Here is an 18384-nt window from a genome sequence, read left to right on the forward strand (position 1 = left end):
TTGTCAAAATTTTATTTCTATAGAACATTTTGTCAAAATTTTATTTCCATAGAATATTTTGTCAAAATTGTATTTTTATGGAAAATTTTATAAAAATTTTATTTCTATAGAAAATTTTGTCAACATTTTATTTTTTAGTTGCTGTTTTGTACTCAGCTTTAAAACCATTGCGTTGGCTAAACTACAAGAGTAGGTTAACCAACAGAGGAAAGTTGTGTTTGTCAAATTTATTTGGGCAAAGCCTTATAGACTGCAAGATGGTTGGTTGGACGCACGTTTCGGAGTTACTACATTCATTCATCAGCATCCTATACTTGCAGTAAAACTATCAACCAATTATCAGAATAAATTTGGGTAGTTCACTAAACCGAAAGTGAACCACACTGGAATATTCCGAAAAAATATTTATGAGAGTTGGCCTCTGCCTAAATAAATCTTTGTACAAACATCTCTATTTTCCTTTGCCACTGTCAAATCATCGATTTGAGTACACATTTTATTTTTATAAAAAAAGTTTGTCAAAATTTTATTTCTATAGAAATTTTTGTCAACATTTCATTTCTAGAGAACATTTTTTTAATTTTTTTTTTCTTCTGCAATTTTGTCAAAATGTTATTTTTATAGAAAATTTTGTCAAAATTTAATTTTTAAAATTTGAATGTCAAAGTAGTTACAGTTTTTTGCCACCCTTTTGCTAAATATGCAATAGAATTTTATAATCATAGTATATAACCTACAATGACATACTCCATATATTGAATTTTCTCCACTCATATGCTATCATAGGATATTCTATCACAACAAACCCATATTATTTCAATCCTTGTTAATTGCTTCCCATTGAACTATTCATCCTCTTGAGCTTTCATCCCCTCATGATCTACTTACCTTCAATTTGTGTATCTCTCTTCGTAATTTGACTATCTCAGCATCACGAGATTTAATCACATCCTTAAGTGAGACTATTTCTCCTTGTAAGCTTTTGATTTGTGCATCCTTGTCATCGATGACAGTACAGCTTTGTGTGGTAACATTGGGACTAAAGCCACATTTGGTGGCCATTGTGTGTGGTGATTGTGGTGAGGCTGGGGAATAGATAAGTGCTGGCTGTTGTTGTGTTGTTGGCGACGATCCGGTGCCTATGGTTGCACTGGCATTATTTTGTAATTTTAACGAGAGGGAATTTGCATTTGAATGTGTGCTACCACCAGTAAGGATGTTGAAGGATTGTTGAGACCCATTACTGTCTTCATTGGTGACATTGGCTGATTTTGGCATAACACTAGCCGTTGAGTTACCATTAGCTGATGTACCACTATTACTGTTAGCAGTATTAGAGCGTAAAATCATAGAAGTTTTGCGTATCTAAAATGAAGAGAAAATATTTCCATATTTAAGTAATGATAAAATTTTGGTAGCAATTTTATTTAAAATTAATTTTTTTTTTCAAAATTATTACCTCGAATCATCGAAAATTCTATATGCAACATTTGAAATCGATTAATACAATTTGTGAATTAATCGGTTTCGAAGTTTACAAAAATTCATCTTTTAGATTTTTTAATTACGATTTTCGATCCTTAATCTGTACCCCCATTTTAAATTCTACATAGAGTCGATAAACATTTGGTCACCATCAAAAGTCGATTAGTAAATTTTGACCAACATTAAAATTCGATAGGTCAATTTTGATTAATCAAAAAGCGATTTTCTACATTTGAAATTGTAAACCTAATTTCCATTTTATATAATGAAGAGTGAAATTTTGGTCGTTATTTCTTTTTCTTGCGATTGCCCGACAAAAAAAGTCGATTTGAAAGTTTAGTTTGAATAACCTGTTGATTTTGAAGATTACAAAAAGTCGTCTTTAATAAATTTGTCTCCTCCCGAATTTATTATAATTTATTTATTGTTTTTGTTTGGAGAAATAGTTTTCGAATTTTTTACACTATGACCCACTGTAAACGCATACTCACAAAACATATTCGGCTCCTCCGGAATTTAGTATTTTCTTACTGTGACCCACTGTAACCACATGATCAAGAAAAGACTTTGCCTTCTTCCAAATTTATTTTTTTTTTATTTCGTTATTTAGTTTTTTTTCCACAACAAAAAATAATTTTAAAATTGTTTACACTTTGAACCACAGTAACCAAATATTCCCAAAACATCTTCGGCTTTGTTTTGTTTTATTTTTTAGTAATTTTCTAGTTTTCTATGTATTTCTTTCCTTCTTTGTTTTTTTTTTTTAAATCGATTTTTTACACCATATCCCATTGCAACCTCAGAAGAACTTCAGATCCTCCCGAATTTATTATTATTAGTTTATTTAAAATCATAATAAATTATGCAAATAAAAACAAAATAAAGGTTCTAACAACTAAGGTTGTCGACCCAGCACTCCTCCCGAATTTAATATTGTCTGCTTTGTTTTATTTTATTCCTTTTTTGAAAAAAAAAAATAGTTTTCGAATTTTGTTATACTGTGACCCACTGTAACCACAAACCCCCCAAAAAACCTCGGCTCCTCCTGGATTTAATATTTGTTGTTTTGTTTTATTACTTTCTTTTAAGTTGAATTTTGTATACTGTGACCCACTGTAACCACATACCACCACAAGGACTTAGGCTCCTCCGGAATTTAATATTTGTTGTTTTATTTTATTTCTTTATTTTTGTAAACTTTAATTTTTTTCGCACTGTGGCCCACTGTAACCACATACCCTGAGAAGAGCTTCAAATACTCCCGCATTTAATATTTTTATACCCTCCACCATAGGATGGTTGTCATTCCGTTTGTAACACATCGAAATATTGATCTAAGACCCCATAAAGTATATATATTCTGGGTCGTGGTGAAATTCTGAGTCGATCTGAGCATGTCCGTCCGTCCGTCCGTCCGTCTGTTGAAATCACGCTAACTTCCGAACGAAACAAGCTATCGACTTGAAACTTGGCACAAGTAGTTGTTATTGATGTAGGTCAGATGGTATTGCAAATGGGCCATATCGGTCCACTTTTACGTATAGCCTCCATATAAACGGACCCCCAAATTTGGCTTGCAGACCCTCTAAGAGAAGCAAATTTCATCCGATCCGGCTGAAATTTGATACATGGTATAAGAATAGGGTCTCTAACAACCATGCAAAAATTTGTCCACATCGAACTCAGGAGCCTCCTGGAAGACCAAAATTCATCTGATTCAGTTGATATTTGGTACGTGGTGTTAATATATGGCCTCAAACACCCATGCAAAAATTGGTCGAAATCGGCCCATAATTATATATAGCCCCCATATAAACCCATCCCCAGATTTGACCTCCGGAGCCCATTGGAAGAGCAAAATCCATCCCATTAGGTTGAAATTTGGTACGTGATGTTGGTATCCAACAACCACGCAGGAATTGGTTCATATCAGTCCATAATTATATATAACCCCCATATAAACCGATCCCCAGATTTGACCTCCGGTGCCTTTTGGAGAAGCAAAGCAACCATGCCAAAAGTGGTCCACATCAGTCCATAATCATATATAGCCCCCATATAAACCGATCCCGGGACTTAGTTTTGGAGCCTCGTGGAGGAGCAAATTTCATCCGAGTCAGTTGAAATTTGGTACATTGTGCTAGTATATGGCCGTTAGCAACCATGCCTTACTAGGTCCATATCGGTCTATAGTTATATATAGCCCTCAGATAAATCGATCCCAAATCACACAAAAATTGGTCCATATCAAGTTCATAATTGTATATAGCCCCCATATTTTAATTCTGGCTCCCTACGTACCGTGCAAAAGTCCATATTGATTCGCAATTATTTGTAGATTTATCAACACATACCTTTTTTGTGTAATATATACCACGTATGGACTAACTCACAATTTAGAAAACGATTTAAAATACCACAACCCAAGTAATTCGATTGAGGATGACAGTCTTTCATATAAGTTTCTACGCTATCTATGGTACAGGGTACATAAGATTCGGCCTGGCCGAACTTACGGCCATATATACTTGTTTTATTTTTATACCCACCACCATAGGATGGGGGGTATATTAACTTTGTCATTCCGTTTGTAACACATCGAAATATTGTTCTAAGACCCCATAAAGTATATATATTCTGGGTCGTGGTGAAATTCTGAGTCGATCTGAGCATGTCCGTCCGTCCGTCCGTCCGTCCGTCCGTCCGTCCGTCCGTCCGTCCGTCCGTCCGTCTGTTGAAATCACGCTAACTTCCGAACGAAACAAGCTATCGACTTGAAACTTGGCACAAGTAGTTGTTATTGATGTAGGTCGGATGGTATTGCAAATGGGCCATATCGGTCCACTTTTACGTATAGCCCCCATATAAACGGACCCCAAAATTTGGCTTGCGAGGCCTCTAAGAGAAGCAAATTTCATCCGATCCGGCTGAAATTTGGTACATGGTGTTAGTATATGGTCTCTAACAACCATGCAAAAATTGGTCCACATCGGTCCATAATTATATATAGCCCCCATATAAACCGATCCCCCGATTTGGCTTGCGAGGCCCCTAAGAGAAGCAAATTTCATCCGATCCGGCTGAAATTTGGTACATAGTGTCAGTATATGGTCTCTAACAACCATGCAAAAATTGGTCCACATCGGTCCATAATTATATATAGCCCCCATATAAACCGATCCCCCGATTTGGCTTGCGAGGCCCCTAAGAGAAGCAAATTTCATCCGATCCGGCTGAAATTTGGTACATAGTGTCAGTATATGGTCTCTAACAACCATGCAAAAATTGGTCCACATCGGTCCATAATTATATATAGCCCCCATATAAACCGATCCCCCGATTTGGCTTGCGAGGCCTCTAAGAGAAGCAAATTTCATCCGATCCGGCTGAAATTTGGTATGTGATGTAAGTATATGGTCTCTAACAACCATGCAAAAATTGGTCCACATCGGTTCATAATTATATATAGCCCCCATATAAACCGATCACCAGATTTGACCTCCGGAACCTCTTGGAAGACCAAAATTCATCTGATTCAGTTGAAATTTGGTACGTGGTGTTAATATATGGCCTCAAACTCCCATGCAAAAATTGGTCGATATCGGTCCATAATTATATATAGGCCCCATATAAACCGATCCCCAGATTTGACCTCCAGAGCCCCTTGGAAGAGCAAAATGCTTCCCATTCGGTTGAAATTTGGTTCGTGATGTTAGTATATGGTATCCAACAACCATGCAGGAATAAGAAGTTTTAACATACCACAACCCAAGTAATTCGATTGTGGATGACAGTCTTTCGTAGAAGTTTCTACGCAATCCATGGTGGTGGGTACATAAGATTCGGCCTGGCCGAACTTGCGGCCGTATATACTTGTTTTTAGTAATTTTCTTGTTTTCTATTTCTGTCTTTCCTTCCCTGTGTTTTGTTTTTTTTTTGTTTGTTGAAAAAAAAATCGATTTTTTACACTGTATCCCATTGCAACCTCAGAAGAACTTCAGATCCTACCGAATTTATTTTTATTAGTTTATTTAAAATCATAATAAATTATGAAAATAAATACAAAATAAACTAAGGCCGTTTTCGGTTCGCAAAAAATATGTTTCCCTGGTGTTACACTATTTTTTTCCTCATTGTATTTTCGCCCAAATGATAATGTCAATCCAAAGTTATTGTTAATTCATAATATTGGAAGGAATACAGGATCCAAAAGCTATGAAAGTGTCCTTCATATTTTGCAGTCAATTTGGAGAATGTTGCACTTTTTTTACCAATCGAAATCGCCATAAGCTTTTTGACCCAGCACTCCTCCCGAATATAATATTGTCTGCTTTGTTTTGTTTTATTCCTTTTTTGAAAAAAAAAAAAATAGTTTTCTAATTTTGTTATACTGTGACCCACTGTAACCAAAAACCCCCCAAAAAACCTCTGCTCCTCCTGGATTTAATATTTGTTGTTTTGTTTTATTACTTTCTTTTAAATCGAATTTTGTATACTGGGACCCACTGTAACCACATACCACCAAAAGGACTTAGGCTCCTCCGGAATTTAACATTTGTTGTTTTATTTTATTTCTTTATTTTTGTAAACTTGAATTTTTTTCGCACTGTGGCCCACTGTAACCACATACCCTTAGAAGATCTTCAAATACTCCCGTATTTATTTTTTTTTGCTTTGTTTTGTTTTATTCCATTTTTTGAAAAAATAGTTTTCGAATGTGTTATACTGTGAGCCACTGTAGGCACATACGCCCTAAAAGAACTTCGGCTCCTTCCTAATTTAGTATTTTGTTTGTTCTATTTCATTATTTGTTAAAAAAAGACACAACGATTTTTTTTACACTGTGACCCACTGTAACCACGTACCGCCAAAAGAACTTCAGATCCTCCCTAATTTTGTATTTAGTTTTTGTTTCGATTATTCCTATTTTTTTTAATATACTGTAAACTACTGTAAACTTATAACCCCACTGTAAACTTATAACCCCACTGTAAAGTTATAACCCCAAAATAATTTAGGCTCCTTTAATTTAATTTATTTGTTGTTTTGTTTTGATTTTTTTGTTCTTAAAAAAATATTTTTCGTGTTTTTTACATTGTGCTCCAGAAGAATTTCACATCCTCCCGAATTTCGTTTTTTTGTTTGTTTCATTTCTGTGTTTTTTGTTTGTTTTTATAATGATTTTAGAATTTTTTGCACTGCGACCCACTGTAACCACATACCACGTCTCCTCCTGACTTATTTTGTTGTGTTCTATGTATTTATGTTTTTAATAATTTTCGTTTTTTTTTACACTGTAAAAAAAAAATAATTTTAAAATTGTTATTACTGTGACCCACTGTATACATATAACCCCTAAAGAATTTAGGTTCTCTCGGGAATTTAATATTTGTTGCTTTGTTTTATTTCTCTTTTTTGTGGAAAAATAATAAGATCTTCAAATCCTTCTAAATTTAATTTTTGGTTTGTTTAATTTTTATGTTTTTTAAACGATTTTAAAATTTTTTACACTGTGACCCACTGTAAGCCCATATCCTTTAAACGGCTTACCTGTTCGATAACAGCAGTATCCTGTAATATTTTCGATGTCTTTCTTATTAAATTACTGGTTGTAGTCGGCACTGGTCCTAGTATACCACTCTCGGCAAAATATTTCTGAGCAGCATTGAAATTCGAGTCCTCAGTTGAAGGTGATCCACAAGATCCTTGAGCCCCAGGCAAACGTTTCGAAGGCAATAGGGGACTAACCAATATAGATTTTCCCGAACTGGAGCTAGTACTCAAAGGTGATTTTACCACCACTGTAGGAGATCTTACATCTACCGATTTCTCGGAATCGGATGTAGAACCACCAGAATCTATTTCATGGGATCTTTGGAGTAAACGTCGTCTTTGTTGTGTGGATCTTGAGGCCAATGGTGATTCATGAGGACGACGGGTCTCACATAAAGGTGAATGCTTTGGAGAGATCTTTACCAAGATATCGGGGTGAACGGCTACATCAAGGACATGATATTGTCCTATATTGGGCGACGAAGATCTCTTAGGCTGTTTAATTTCTACACGACCTCCACGCGAGGTGATTACAGTGTCCTGCGCTTGCTGCTGGGGACTGAGTAAATGTTGCAATGACTCTCTGGAGGGATGTTTATTTTCATCGGTGAATATGAAATCCGTATCGGGATGTGAATAGGATTGAAAAAGTTTTTTCGATTTCTGTAAAGCTGTTTCCGATCGACGGGGAACCGTTAATGGTGAAGATCTTGCTGAGGCATTGAATTCTAGGCCGGTAACAGAAGGCGGTGACGAGATTCGCGGAATTTGTTGGGCTTTTGTACGTGCAAATGACGCGAGCTCTGTATCTGGACTAATAATGGTTTGCTGTGTCGGAGCTGTTGGACTATTAGTTGGTGCTGATGCGATTGCTGTTGCCGCTGCCGATGTTGGAGCTTCACTCGATGGCGAGAGCAATTGAGTATCAAAGCTTGCCGTAAGACTTTCCTCTCGCGATAGATAAGCCGATGTGGCTGACGATGTTTGTGTTGAGAGAGAATAGATACCCGATGAACTGGTTAGTTTGAGGCCTGATGCCTCAGCCGATAGGGATGAGGCCAAAGATGATTCGGTGTTGGAAGAGGGCGATATTGACATATGCATAGATTGCTGGTGTTGTTGTTGTTGCTGCTGTTTTTGGTTTATATGGTAATTATGTATAGTGGCTGTTGTTGTTGTTGTGGATGTTGATGTTGTTGCCGCTATATTTAAACTGTTATCAATTGAAATGGCACGTGAGCCCGTCATCGGCGTCTGACCCCCTACAACAGTAGCTGCTGACGCCGTCGCCAATGGAAGGTTAATGGGGACCATTGTTCTAGTTGTCACTTCACCACAATTACATTTCGCAAATAGACTACCGCACGTGTGACTTTTACGGAATTTCATGCGAAAATTCGTTGCTCTCGATGCCCCCACTGAACTAATTGCTGTTCTTGGTGCTGGACAAATAATCGAAGAATGTGAACCCATCGACGAACCATAGGATATGGGGGTAGCTCGTCCAAATGTTTCCTCTTCCGCGTCTTCTTGTTGCGATTTGCTTGCCTCTTCTTGTGATCGAGATATACTCAATTTAGGATTCCGTTGACCAGCCTTCTCCAGCAATACCGTGTCTTTGATTGGCTCTGTAGGCATTTTCATTTGAGACGGCATTGGCGGCACTTGTAATGTATTGACCTGCTTTGTTGTTTGTGCCTGGGGCATTCTCTCTGTTTCCCTCTCGATCTTGACCCTTTCGATGGCATATTCTTTGTTTTGTTTTTGTTGTATTTCGATATTTTCTTTAAATTTGCGAGATTCTTCCATTAAATCGGTGACAGTAGCTATGATCGTCTCACTGGGACTGGCAGATTTCATAGCCATTTGGTGGAAAAAAGAGTGATACGATGGCAATGTGAGGGGTGTCGTCAATTATGGTGGCTTAAGCATACAAAATCATCTGGAAAGACAAAAAATGTAGCAAAGTTGGTTGAGATTATTTTATCTAAAAATATTCTACTCATTATAGATTACAAAATCAAAAAAGTATTAAATTGCTAAGATTACACTGGCTAGGATATCACTGTACAAGTGACATGACATGACAAATACTTTGTTAAAATTATATCACTTATGAACGATTGGAGATAGAACTTTGAAATTACGAGCCGTTTGGTGGCCTTACTTCAACCTTGTCAAATTTTAATTTAATTCTAATTTTCCCTCTAGAGAGCAGTGTTACAACTGTGCCAAAAATGTGATATTTTTGTGACACTAAATGGCATCCTATTAAACATTTTTGTGCCACCGTACCGTATTTGCTTATAGACATGGCAATTTTATTTAGATTTTTTGGAAATCTCAAGGTATTTTCGGTATACAAATAGGCGTGTCGAATTTGGTTTATATCGGTTTTGACATAGCCTCCTTATGGGTTGCCACTTGTGCCAAAAATAATCTACCAAAATTTGAAGAAAATTTTACCAAGAACTTACCAAATTTAAAAAAAAAAAATATTTTAATGTTATTGATCAAATTTTTGTGGTAGTATAAAAAAATGTTGTTTTATTCGAAGGAAATGTATTATATTGAATTTGTAGAAAATTTTGTCAAAATTTTTATTTCTGTAGAAAATGTTGTCAAAATTGTTATTTCTATAAAAAATGTTGTCAAAATTCTTTTATCTATAAAAAATTTTGCCAAAGTAGTTATTTCTATAGAAAATTTTATCGAAATTGTTATTTCTAAAATTCAAAATGTCAAAATTTTCCATAGTTATAAAATTTTGACAAAATTTTATTTCTATAGAAAATGTTGTAAAAATTTTATTTCTATCAAAAATTTTGTCAAAATTTTATTTCTATAAAAAATTTTGTCAAAATTTTATTTCTATAGAAAATTTTATCAACATTTTATTTCTATAGAAAATTTTGTCCAAATTTTATTTTTATAGAAAATTTTGTCCAAATTTTATTTTTATAGAAAATTTTGTCAAAATTGTATATCTATAACTTTTTTTATACTTACAATAGGAATGTATCAAAATTACTATTCCGTTTGTAACACATCGGAATATTTTTATTTCCGACAAAGTCTATATATTATTGATTAGGAGAGATATTATGACAATCTAATGATAGCCGTCTTTCTGTCTGTGGTAATCAGCCTACATTCGAATTTCGTCTATATCGCCTCCTTATCGGTCCAACTCCTTATCGGTCCAACTCCTCATATGATTCTTGGGCATCCAGACCACGCCTACCACTTGTGCCAAAAATAATCTTCCAAAATTTGAGAAAATTTTACCAAAAATCTACAAAATTAAAAAAATTTTATTTTGAAGTTGCTGATCAAATTTTTGTGGATAGTATACAAAAATGTTGTTTTATTTGAAGGAAATGTTTTATATTGAATCTGTAGAAAATTTTGTCCAAATTTTATTTCGATAGAAATTTTGTCAACCTTTTATTTCTGTAGAAATTTTTTTCAAAATTCTATTTCTATAAAAAATTTTGTCAAAATTCTATTTCTATAAAAAATTTTGTTAAAATTCTATTTCTATAAAAATTTTTGTCAAAATTCTATTTTTACATAAATTTTTGTGGAAATTTTATTTCGATAAAAAATTTTGTCAACATTTTATTTCTATTGAAAACTTTGTCAAAATTTTATTTCTATAGAAAATTTTATTAAAATTTTATTTCTATACAAAATTTTGTAAAAGTTTTATAACTATCGAAAATTTTGTCAAAATTTTATTTCTACAGAGAATTTTGTCAAAATTTTATTTCTACAGAGAATTTTGTCAAAATTTTATTTCTATACAAAATTTTGTCAAAATTTTATAACTATCGAAAATTTTGTCAAAATTTTATTTCTACAGAGAATTTTGTCCAAATTTTTTTTCTATACAAAATTTTGTCAAAATTTTAAAACTATCGAAAATTTTGTCAAAATTCTATTTCTATAAAAAATTTTGTCAAAATCTATTTCTATAAAAAATTTTGTCAAAATTCTATTTCTATCAAAAATTTTGTCAAAATTCTATTTCTATAAAAAATTTTGTCAAAATTCTATTTTTACATAAATTTTTGTGCAAATTTTATTTCGATAGAAAATTTTGTCAACATTTTATTTCTATAGAAAAGTTTGTCAAAATTTTATTTCTATAGAAAATTTTGTTAAAATTTTATTTCTATAGAAAATTGTGTAAAAGTTTTATAACTATCGAAAATTTTGTCAAAATTTTATTTCTACAGAGAATTTTGTCAAAATTTTATTTCTATACAAAATTTTGTCAAAACTTTATATCTATAGAAAATGTTGTCAAAATTTTATTTCTATTGAAAATTTTGTCAAAATGTTGTTTCTTTAGATAATTTTGTCAAAATTTTATTTCTATAGAAAATTTACCTCTTAATTGGAGAGAAACATTTTGCAAAATACACCAAACCATTAAGAAATCTACCACTCTAGCAAACAGTAAAAAATCTACCAGAATTTTACTAACCGAGCAGCCATGATCCCGCAATTTTTATCCAGTTTGTCAAAAACTAAAAATTTTTATTTCACTATAGGTCCAGAAACACATCGAAATAAAGTTTTAACAAAATTTTCTATAGATATAAAATTTGACAAAATTTTCTATAGAAATAAAATTTTGACAACATTTTTAATTCACTTAAAATTAAAAAATTCTATCGTAATAAAATTTTGACAAAATTTTCTATCGTAATAAAATTTTGACAAAACTTTCTATCGTAATAAAATGCTGACAACATTTTCAATGGAAATAGAATTTGGAGAAAATTTTATACCGAAATAAAATTTTAAGAACATTTTATTCCGAAATAAAATTTTAAGAAAAATTTCTACATAAATGGAATTTTGACAAAAAGTTTCTATCGAAATAAAATTTTTACAAAATTTTCTATTGAAGTAAAATTTTGACAAAATTTTCTATAGACTTAAAATTGTAGCAAAATTTACTATATACATAAAATGTAGAAAAAAATTTTCTATCGAAATAAAATTCTGACAAATTTTCATACCGAAATAAAATTTTAACAATATTTGATACAATTTTCTGTAGAAATAAATTTTTGACAAATGTTTCTATAAAAATAAAATGTTGACAAAATTTTCTATAGAAATAGAATTTTGAAAAAATTTTCTATAGAAATAAAATGTTGACAAAATTTTCTATAGAAATAAAATTGTAACAAAATTTTCTGTAGAAATAGAATTTTAACATAAAAACATAAAATGCTGAAAACAATTTTCTATCGAAATAAAATTTTGACAAAATTTTATACCGAAATAAAATTTTAACAAAATTTGATACAATTTCCTGTAGAAATAAAATGTTGACAAATTTTTCTATAAAAATAAAATGTTGACAAAATTTTCTATAGAAATAGAATTTTGAGAAAATTTTCTATCGAAATAAAATTTTGACAAAATTTCCTTAAAAAATAAAATTTTGACAAAGTTTTCTATTGAAACAAATATAAATTTTCTTTAGAAATAAAATTTTGACAAAAGGTTATATAGAAATAACATTTTAACAAAATATTCTGTAGAAATAGAATTTTAACATAAAAACATAAAATGTTGAAAAAAATTACCGAAATAAAATTTTAACAAAATTTGATACAATTTTCTATAGAAATAAAATTTCGAAAAAAAAAATTCTATTAAAATAAAATGTTGACAATATTTTCTCTAAATTTAATTTCTTCAAAACTTTTAATTTTCCCTTATTCGAAAATTCGTGCAAAACATTTAAAATTCGACACATTTACAATCCAAGAGATATTTATATACCCACTAGGAGGAATTATAATTTATAATATTGGAAGTAATGAAATAAACTTCTGAAATAAAGTTATAAAAAATTCTTTCTAAGAGAAAATATTGTTTTCATACTAACCACAAAATTTTGCACAAAATTTTGAAAATAATTTTTTTTTTACATTTGGAAGATTTTTGGTAGATTTTCTTCAAATTTTGGAAGATTATTTTTTGGCACGAGCAGTGTTTCCAGTATTTTTCTGGCTCTTGTTCCCAAATTATGATGTTTTCGTCCCCAAAAATACCCAATTTAAATTTAATTTCCGCACAGGAATAAATCCCCAATACGTGTTGACAATTTTTTTTTTGTTGAAAAAAAAAAAAAAAATAAAATAAAATAAAATAAAATAAAAAAAATAAAGAAAAAGGCTCTGCTGTAGAAAATCAGCAATAATTTAAAAATTAAAATTTTGTCAAATCCAGTAAGCTGCAATAAGATAAAGATTTTGAATCAAAACACCAAGAGACTGGTTATCGTCTCCCAAATGCTGGAGATATTAAAATGGGTGTACGGTCACCTTGTATTTATAAACGAAAATTTATTTTAAATAATCAAGTGGTAAAATTGGGTGGTTGACACGTTGCCAAAGTTGGCAGAATTCTACCAGAAATTGTAAATTTTTTATTGTTTTGTAGATTGGCAGAATTTTTGATTGAGAAATAAAATGTTGACAACATTTTCTATAGAAATAAAATTTTCACAAAACTTTCTAAAGAAATAAGATTTTGGCAAAATTGCCTATAGAAAAAAATTGATAAAATTTTCTATAGAAATCAAATTTTGGCAATATTTTCTAAAAAATAAAATTTTGACAAATTTTTCTATAGAAATAAAATTTTGACAAAATTTTCTATAGAAATAAAATTTTGTTAAAAAAGATTAAACCGATTTCTTGAAAAAATCTACAAATTTATGGAAATTCCCCACCAAATACCCAAGTCCCCAACTAAGAAATTTCGTCCCCATTCAGGAAAAAATATCCCCAATTTGGGGAAAAATCCCCAACACTGGGCACGAGTGGCAACCGTGATCTCAATCTGTTTTCAAGTCTGAAAGTATCTAAAGGAAATTTTCTATAATAGTTAAATCTGAAAGTATTTGAAGAGATAAGACGTGTTCGTGATTGCTCTGTGTAAATCATAGCTGTTTAATTGTTTGTATACATTAAACATACCCCATTATTGAACTATTTAATGAAGTTCTGATATAACTTTCACAATAAATACTGTTGGTGCGAATAAATAAAATATCTAAACAGAAAAATTGAAATAATTTATCCAAAATATATGGTTTGGGTAGCTATTGTACTTGTGCTGGATACAAGAAAATACAAACACGACAAATACAAAAACAACATAAAATAAAAATCTCTGAAAAACAAAGAGAAATAAAATGGAGAGAATGGAGAAAATACAAACTCAAGCTGAACAAGATCAACTATTATCAGAGATAATAAATAATAACAACAAACTACATGACGAACTCCTGGATAAACTAACGGCAGTTTCAAAAAGAGAGAGAGAGGAATCATCAAAGACGGAGAGTGTCTCTAAAACTCCTCGGCTACGAAATGTGGATTCTGATCAACTGTTGAAACAGATAAGAGAAGCTATAAAAGAGAGTGAAGAGAGAATGTACAAATACATAGACAGCAAACTTGAAGGTATAGAATCCAAACTCATTAATAAAATAAATCTGCAATTGCAACGAGTGGATGAGAACATCAACAGCTTAAACCAAAGAGTTGAAAAGATAGAAACAGATTGCTCAGTTTTATCTAACTTGTTGAATGATGTTGAAACACTAAAAGCCCAACAACGAAAACAGGAAAACTTAAATGTTGCATGCGATTTGCGTGTAAATGGCATACCATACAACAGATCGGAGAATTTAAATGAAATATTTAATAATATATGTAATGCCTTGCAAATTAAAACCCCACCATATAAGACCATTTATCGTATACCAACTAGAAACAAGAACAATTTCCCAGACTCGACTATAATAATACAACTAATAAGCCCATTTTTTAAAAATAATTTTCTGAAAACTATTGCTCAGTTTAAAAAAAATACCAAAAGTCCATTGCGTCTTCATCATATTGGTTTTGACTCAGGCAATGTTATTTATGTAAACGAGAATCTTACTGCAACAAATTTCAAAATTTGTCAAGCAGCAATAAGGCTTAAAAAACAAAAGGCTATTTCATCAGTTTTCTCATACCGTGGACTGATTCATATCAAATCGTCACCGGAAGATGATCCGATAAAAGTAGAAGACATATCTAGCTTAAACCAGTTTTTTCGTCCTGCTAACTCTAATGCCTAAAGTAATGCTTTCGATTTTTAATTTGTTATTTATACTATATTTTATACATAAACATATTGGAAAAAAGTATCAATACCACTTGTCAAAATCAAAAAATGCGTTGCAAAATCTTATTATACATGTCCTTGGGACATAATGAATATGTTTCCAATGACGGATTACGAAACATGTTGCATATATTAACAAAACAAAAATATGGACTTAATATATGTCACATAAATGCTCAAAGCTTAACAAGTAAAATTGATGAATTCAAATATATTTTCGAAAATTCAGATATTGACATAATATGCATATCGGAAACGTGGTTTACCAAGTATGTAGCCGATGGTTTCATATGCGTAGCGGGATACAACGTTTTTAGAAACGACAGAAATATAAGAACAGGAGGAGGTGTAGCAATTTATGTGAAGAGCAACATATCATGCAAAGTGATAATCAGATCTGGTGAGAATGAAGAGGTGGAATCGATATTTATTGAAACGCTATTGAATGGACAAAAGCTGCTTATTGGTTGCGTGTATCGACCAAACAAAAACATACCAATCAATAACTTTATTAATTATTTAACTGACGCAGTTGTGCATTATGACGATGTAATAATTAGTGGAGATATGAACTCAAATATTATACTTGATGGAAGTCTCATAAACGCAGTTAACTCAGTAGGCCTTTATGCAGTAAATTCAACAAATCCCACACACTTTGCAACAACTGCTAGTACCTTATTAGATCTATTCCTAGTTAATAACCAGAATAAGATTCTTCTTTATGACCAACTGAGTGCATCATGTTTTTCCAAACATGATTTGATATTTATGACGTATGACGTTCAGCGACCTCCTCCAGAAGAAGAAGCGCAGACATTCCTCAATTTCAAAAAAATCAATTACCATCTACTTATGTCGGGACTACATTGTATTAACTGGAGAACTATTTATATGATTCAATCTGTTGATGACAAAGTGGACTTTTTAAATAGAAACTTGCAGCATCTTCAAACCCTATCAGTTCCGCAATGCACAAGAAAAGAGCAACGAGCACACAAAAGCTGGTTTAATAACAATATTCAAAACTTAATAAAATGTCGTGATATTGCTTATAGAAGATGGAAGAGATTTAAGACGCAAGAGCTACACAATGAGTTCAAAGCACTGCGATCCGAAGTAAACAAAACTATACAAAGAGCAAAAGCAAACCACTATTCAAACAGGTTTCAGTCTGCGATTAATTCTAAATGTAAATGGAATATAATTAGGGAAATTGGAATTGGAAAAAGTAAGTTCCGTCCTGTTAATGATGACCCCGATCAAATAAATGAATCGTTTGTTAGTGCGGTTACAACCAATGCAGCAATGAATCTCTCATCAACCTCAGACATTGATGCGACGAATTTTCAACCTCATACAGCTTTTGAGTTTGCATGTACCAACTATCAAGACATAGTGTTTAGTTGTATGGCAATAAAGTCGAATGCTGCTGGATTTGATAACATATACCCACAGCTCATTAAGATTATATTACCACACATCTTACCATATATTACACACCTATTTAACATGATACTAACAACAGGAAATTACCCAAGTGCGTGGAAATATGCAAAAATTATTCCAACACCGAAAACATCTGATGAGTATCGTCCAATATCAATTCTTCCATTTCTCTCTAAGGTATTTGAGCGCATAATACATAACCAAATAAGTAAATACTTGAATGAGCAAAATCTATTGTCGAGTAGGCAATCTGGTTTCAGACCGAAACATAGCTGTATCACAGCGCTAATTGATGTTACGGAGGAAATAAGGTCTAAATTGGATGACGGCTTATTATCCTGTTTAGTTCTGTTGGACCACTCAAAGGCGTTTGACTGCGTGGATCATAAGCGACTATGTGCCAAATTGCTAATACTGTACAACTTTTCCCATTCAGCATCATCACTTGTCTATAACTACCTCTGTGAGCGTAGTCAGTCTGTTGTTGTTGGAAGCTTAGTATCTAAGCCACTAAATATAAATAGAGGTGTTCCGCAAGGATCCATCCTGGGACCACTTCTGTTTTGTATGTACATAAACGATCTCCCATCCAAACTTCGTTACTCTAAGATACATATATATGCTGATGATGTACAGCTGTATATCAGTTTTCATAAGTCAATGATACACCAAGGCATCACAAAACTTAATAAAGATTTGACAAATGTACACACCTGGGCTAATGCAAATGGACTTCTAATAAACCCAAATAAATCGAAGTTTATACTGATTTCAAGTCGTTCGCAAGAGATCACATGTAGCTATCCTGTGTTAATTGGAAACCAGAACATAGAACAAGTACCAAAAGCTAAGAACTTGGGCGTTATTATAAACAGTAGCCTTAGATGGAATGATCATATCGTCGCTGCCTCGGGTAAAATATTTGGTATGTTAAGGACATTGTATAAGACACATTTTTATACACCACAGAACATCCGTTCTCTTTTGGCGAAAACGTATCTAATGCCGGTACTACTTTATGGTGTGGAAATATTTAGTAAGTGTGATGCAAGAAGCACAAACTGTTTAGAAAGAGCATTCAAGGCAATAACAAGATATGTGTTTGGATTAAGAAGATATGAAAGTTGTGCTGCTTATTCAAAAAGTTTATACGGTGTAGAGTTTGGCGACCTTCTAAAAATTAAAACACTTACACTGCTACACAAAGTCATATATTTGAATGTACCAATATACTTATACGAAAAGCTACAAATCGGCAGATCTAGCAGAAGGATTGTTATAGTTCCGATGCGACATAAATTACTACTTTCTGAATGGCAATTCTTCCTAAATTCCGTCCGTCTTTGGAACATCTTACCACCCCAAATACAATTTATCAGCAACGCACACTCTTTCAAAAAAGCATTACATGGATACTATCAAAATATACTTTTAACTAATTAATTATTATTATTATTATTATTTTTTTTTTTTTCATAAAGACTATTATTCATTCATGTATTTCAATTATGTATCATTAATACTCCTGTGCCAAAAATTTTAATCTCTATTCAACTACATTATATATTTCTTATACTTATTGTTTAAAATTTGCATACATATTTTGTTTTTATCTAAATATTGTATATTCTATATAAATTAAACCATTACAAATCACATACGATAACTAAAAGATTTAATCTTGTA

At 31.9% G+C, this 18384-nt stretch overlaps 2 protein-coding genes across 4 annotated transcripts in view; one reads left to right on the plus strand and one right to left on the minus strand.

Annotated features, from left to right (window-relative positions):
• Positions 1–18384, minus strand: part of LOC142223683 (uncharacterized) — a 126853-nt gene that overhangs the window by 34046 nt on the left and 74423 nt on the right. For 2 of the 3 annotated variants that reach the window (XM_075293539.1, XM_075293537.1), the window contains exons 2-3: positions 7036–8980; positions 889–1365 (exon numbers count right to left, since the gene is read on the minus strand). In XM_075293539.1, coding sequence (XP_075149654.1) covers positions 889–1365; positions 7036–8904 — 2346 coding nt within the window. In that variant the 5' untranslated portion in view covers positions 8905–8980. Of the gene's footprint in view, positions 1–888; positions 1366–7035; positions 8981–10047; positions 10186–18384 lie in introns of those variants that run through there. The other variant, XM_075293538.1, reaches the window with a different exon arrangement.
• Positions 14276–18384, plus strand: part of LOC142224493 (uncharacterized) — a 28427-nt gene continuing 24318 nt past the window's right edge. The window contains exons 1-2 of the mRNA XM_075294270.1: positions 14276–14834; positions 15479–17734. Coding sequence (XP_075150385.1) covers positions 14276–14834; positions 15479–17734 — 2815 coding nt within the window. The remainder of the gene's footprint in view (positions 14835–15478; positions 17735–18384) is intronic.

Source organism: Haematobia irritans, chromosome 2 (assembly GCF_050003625.1).
Source record: "Haematobia irritans isolate KBUSLIRL chromosome 2, ASM5000362v1, whole genome shotgun sequence".
In the NCBI taxonomy this organism is placed as follows: Eukaryota; Metazoa; Arthropoda; class Insecta; order Diptera; family Muscidae; genus Haematobia; species Haematobia irritans.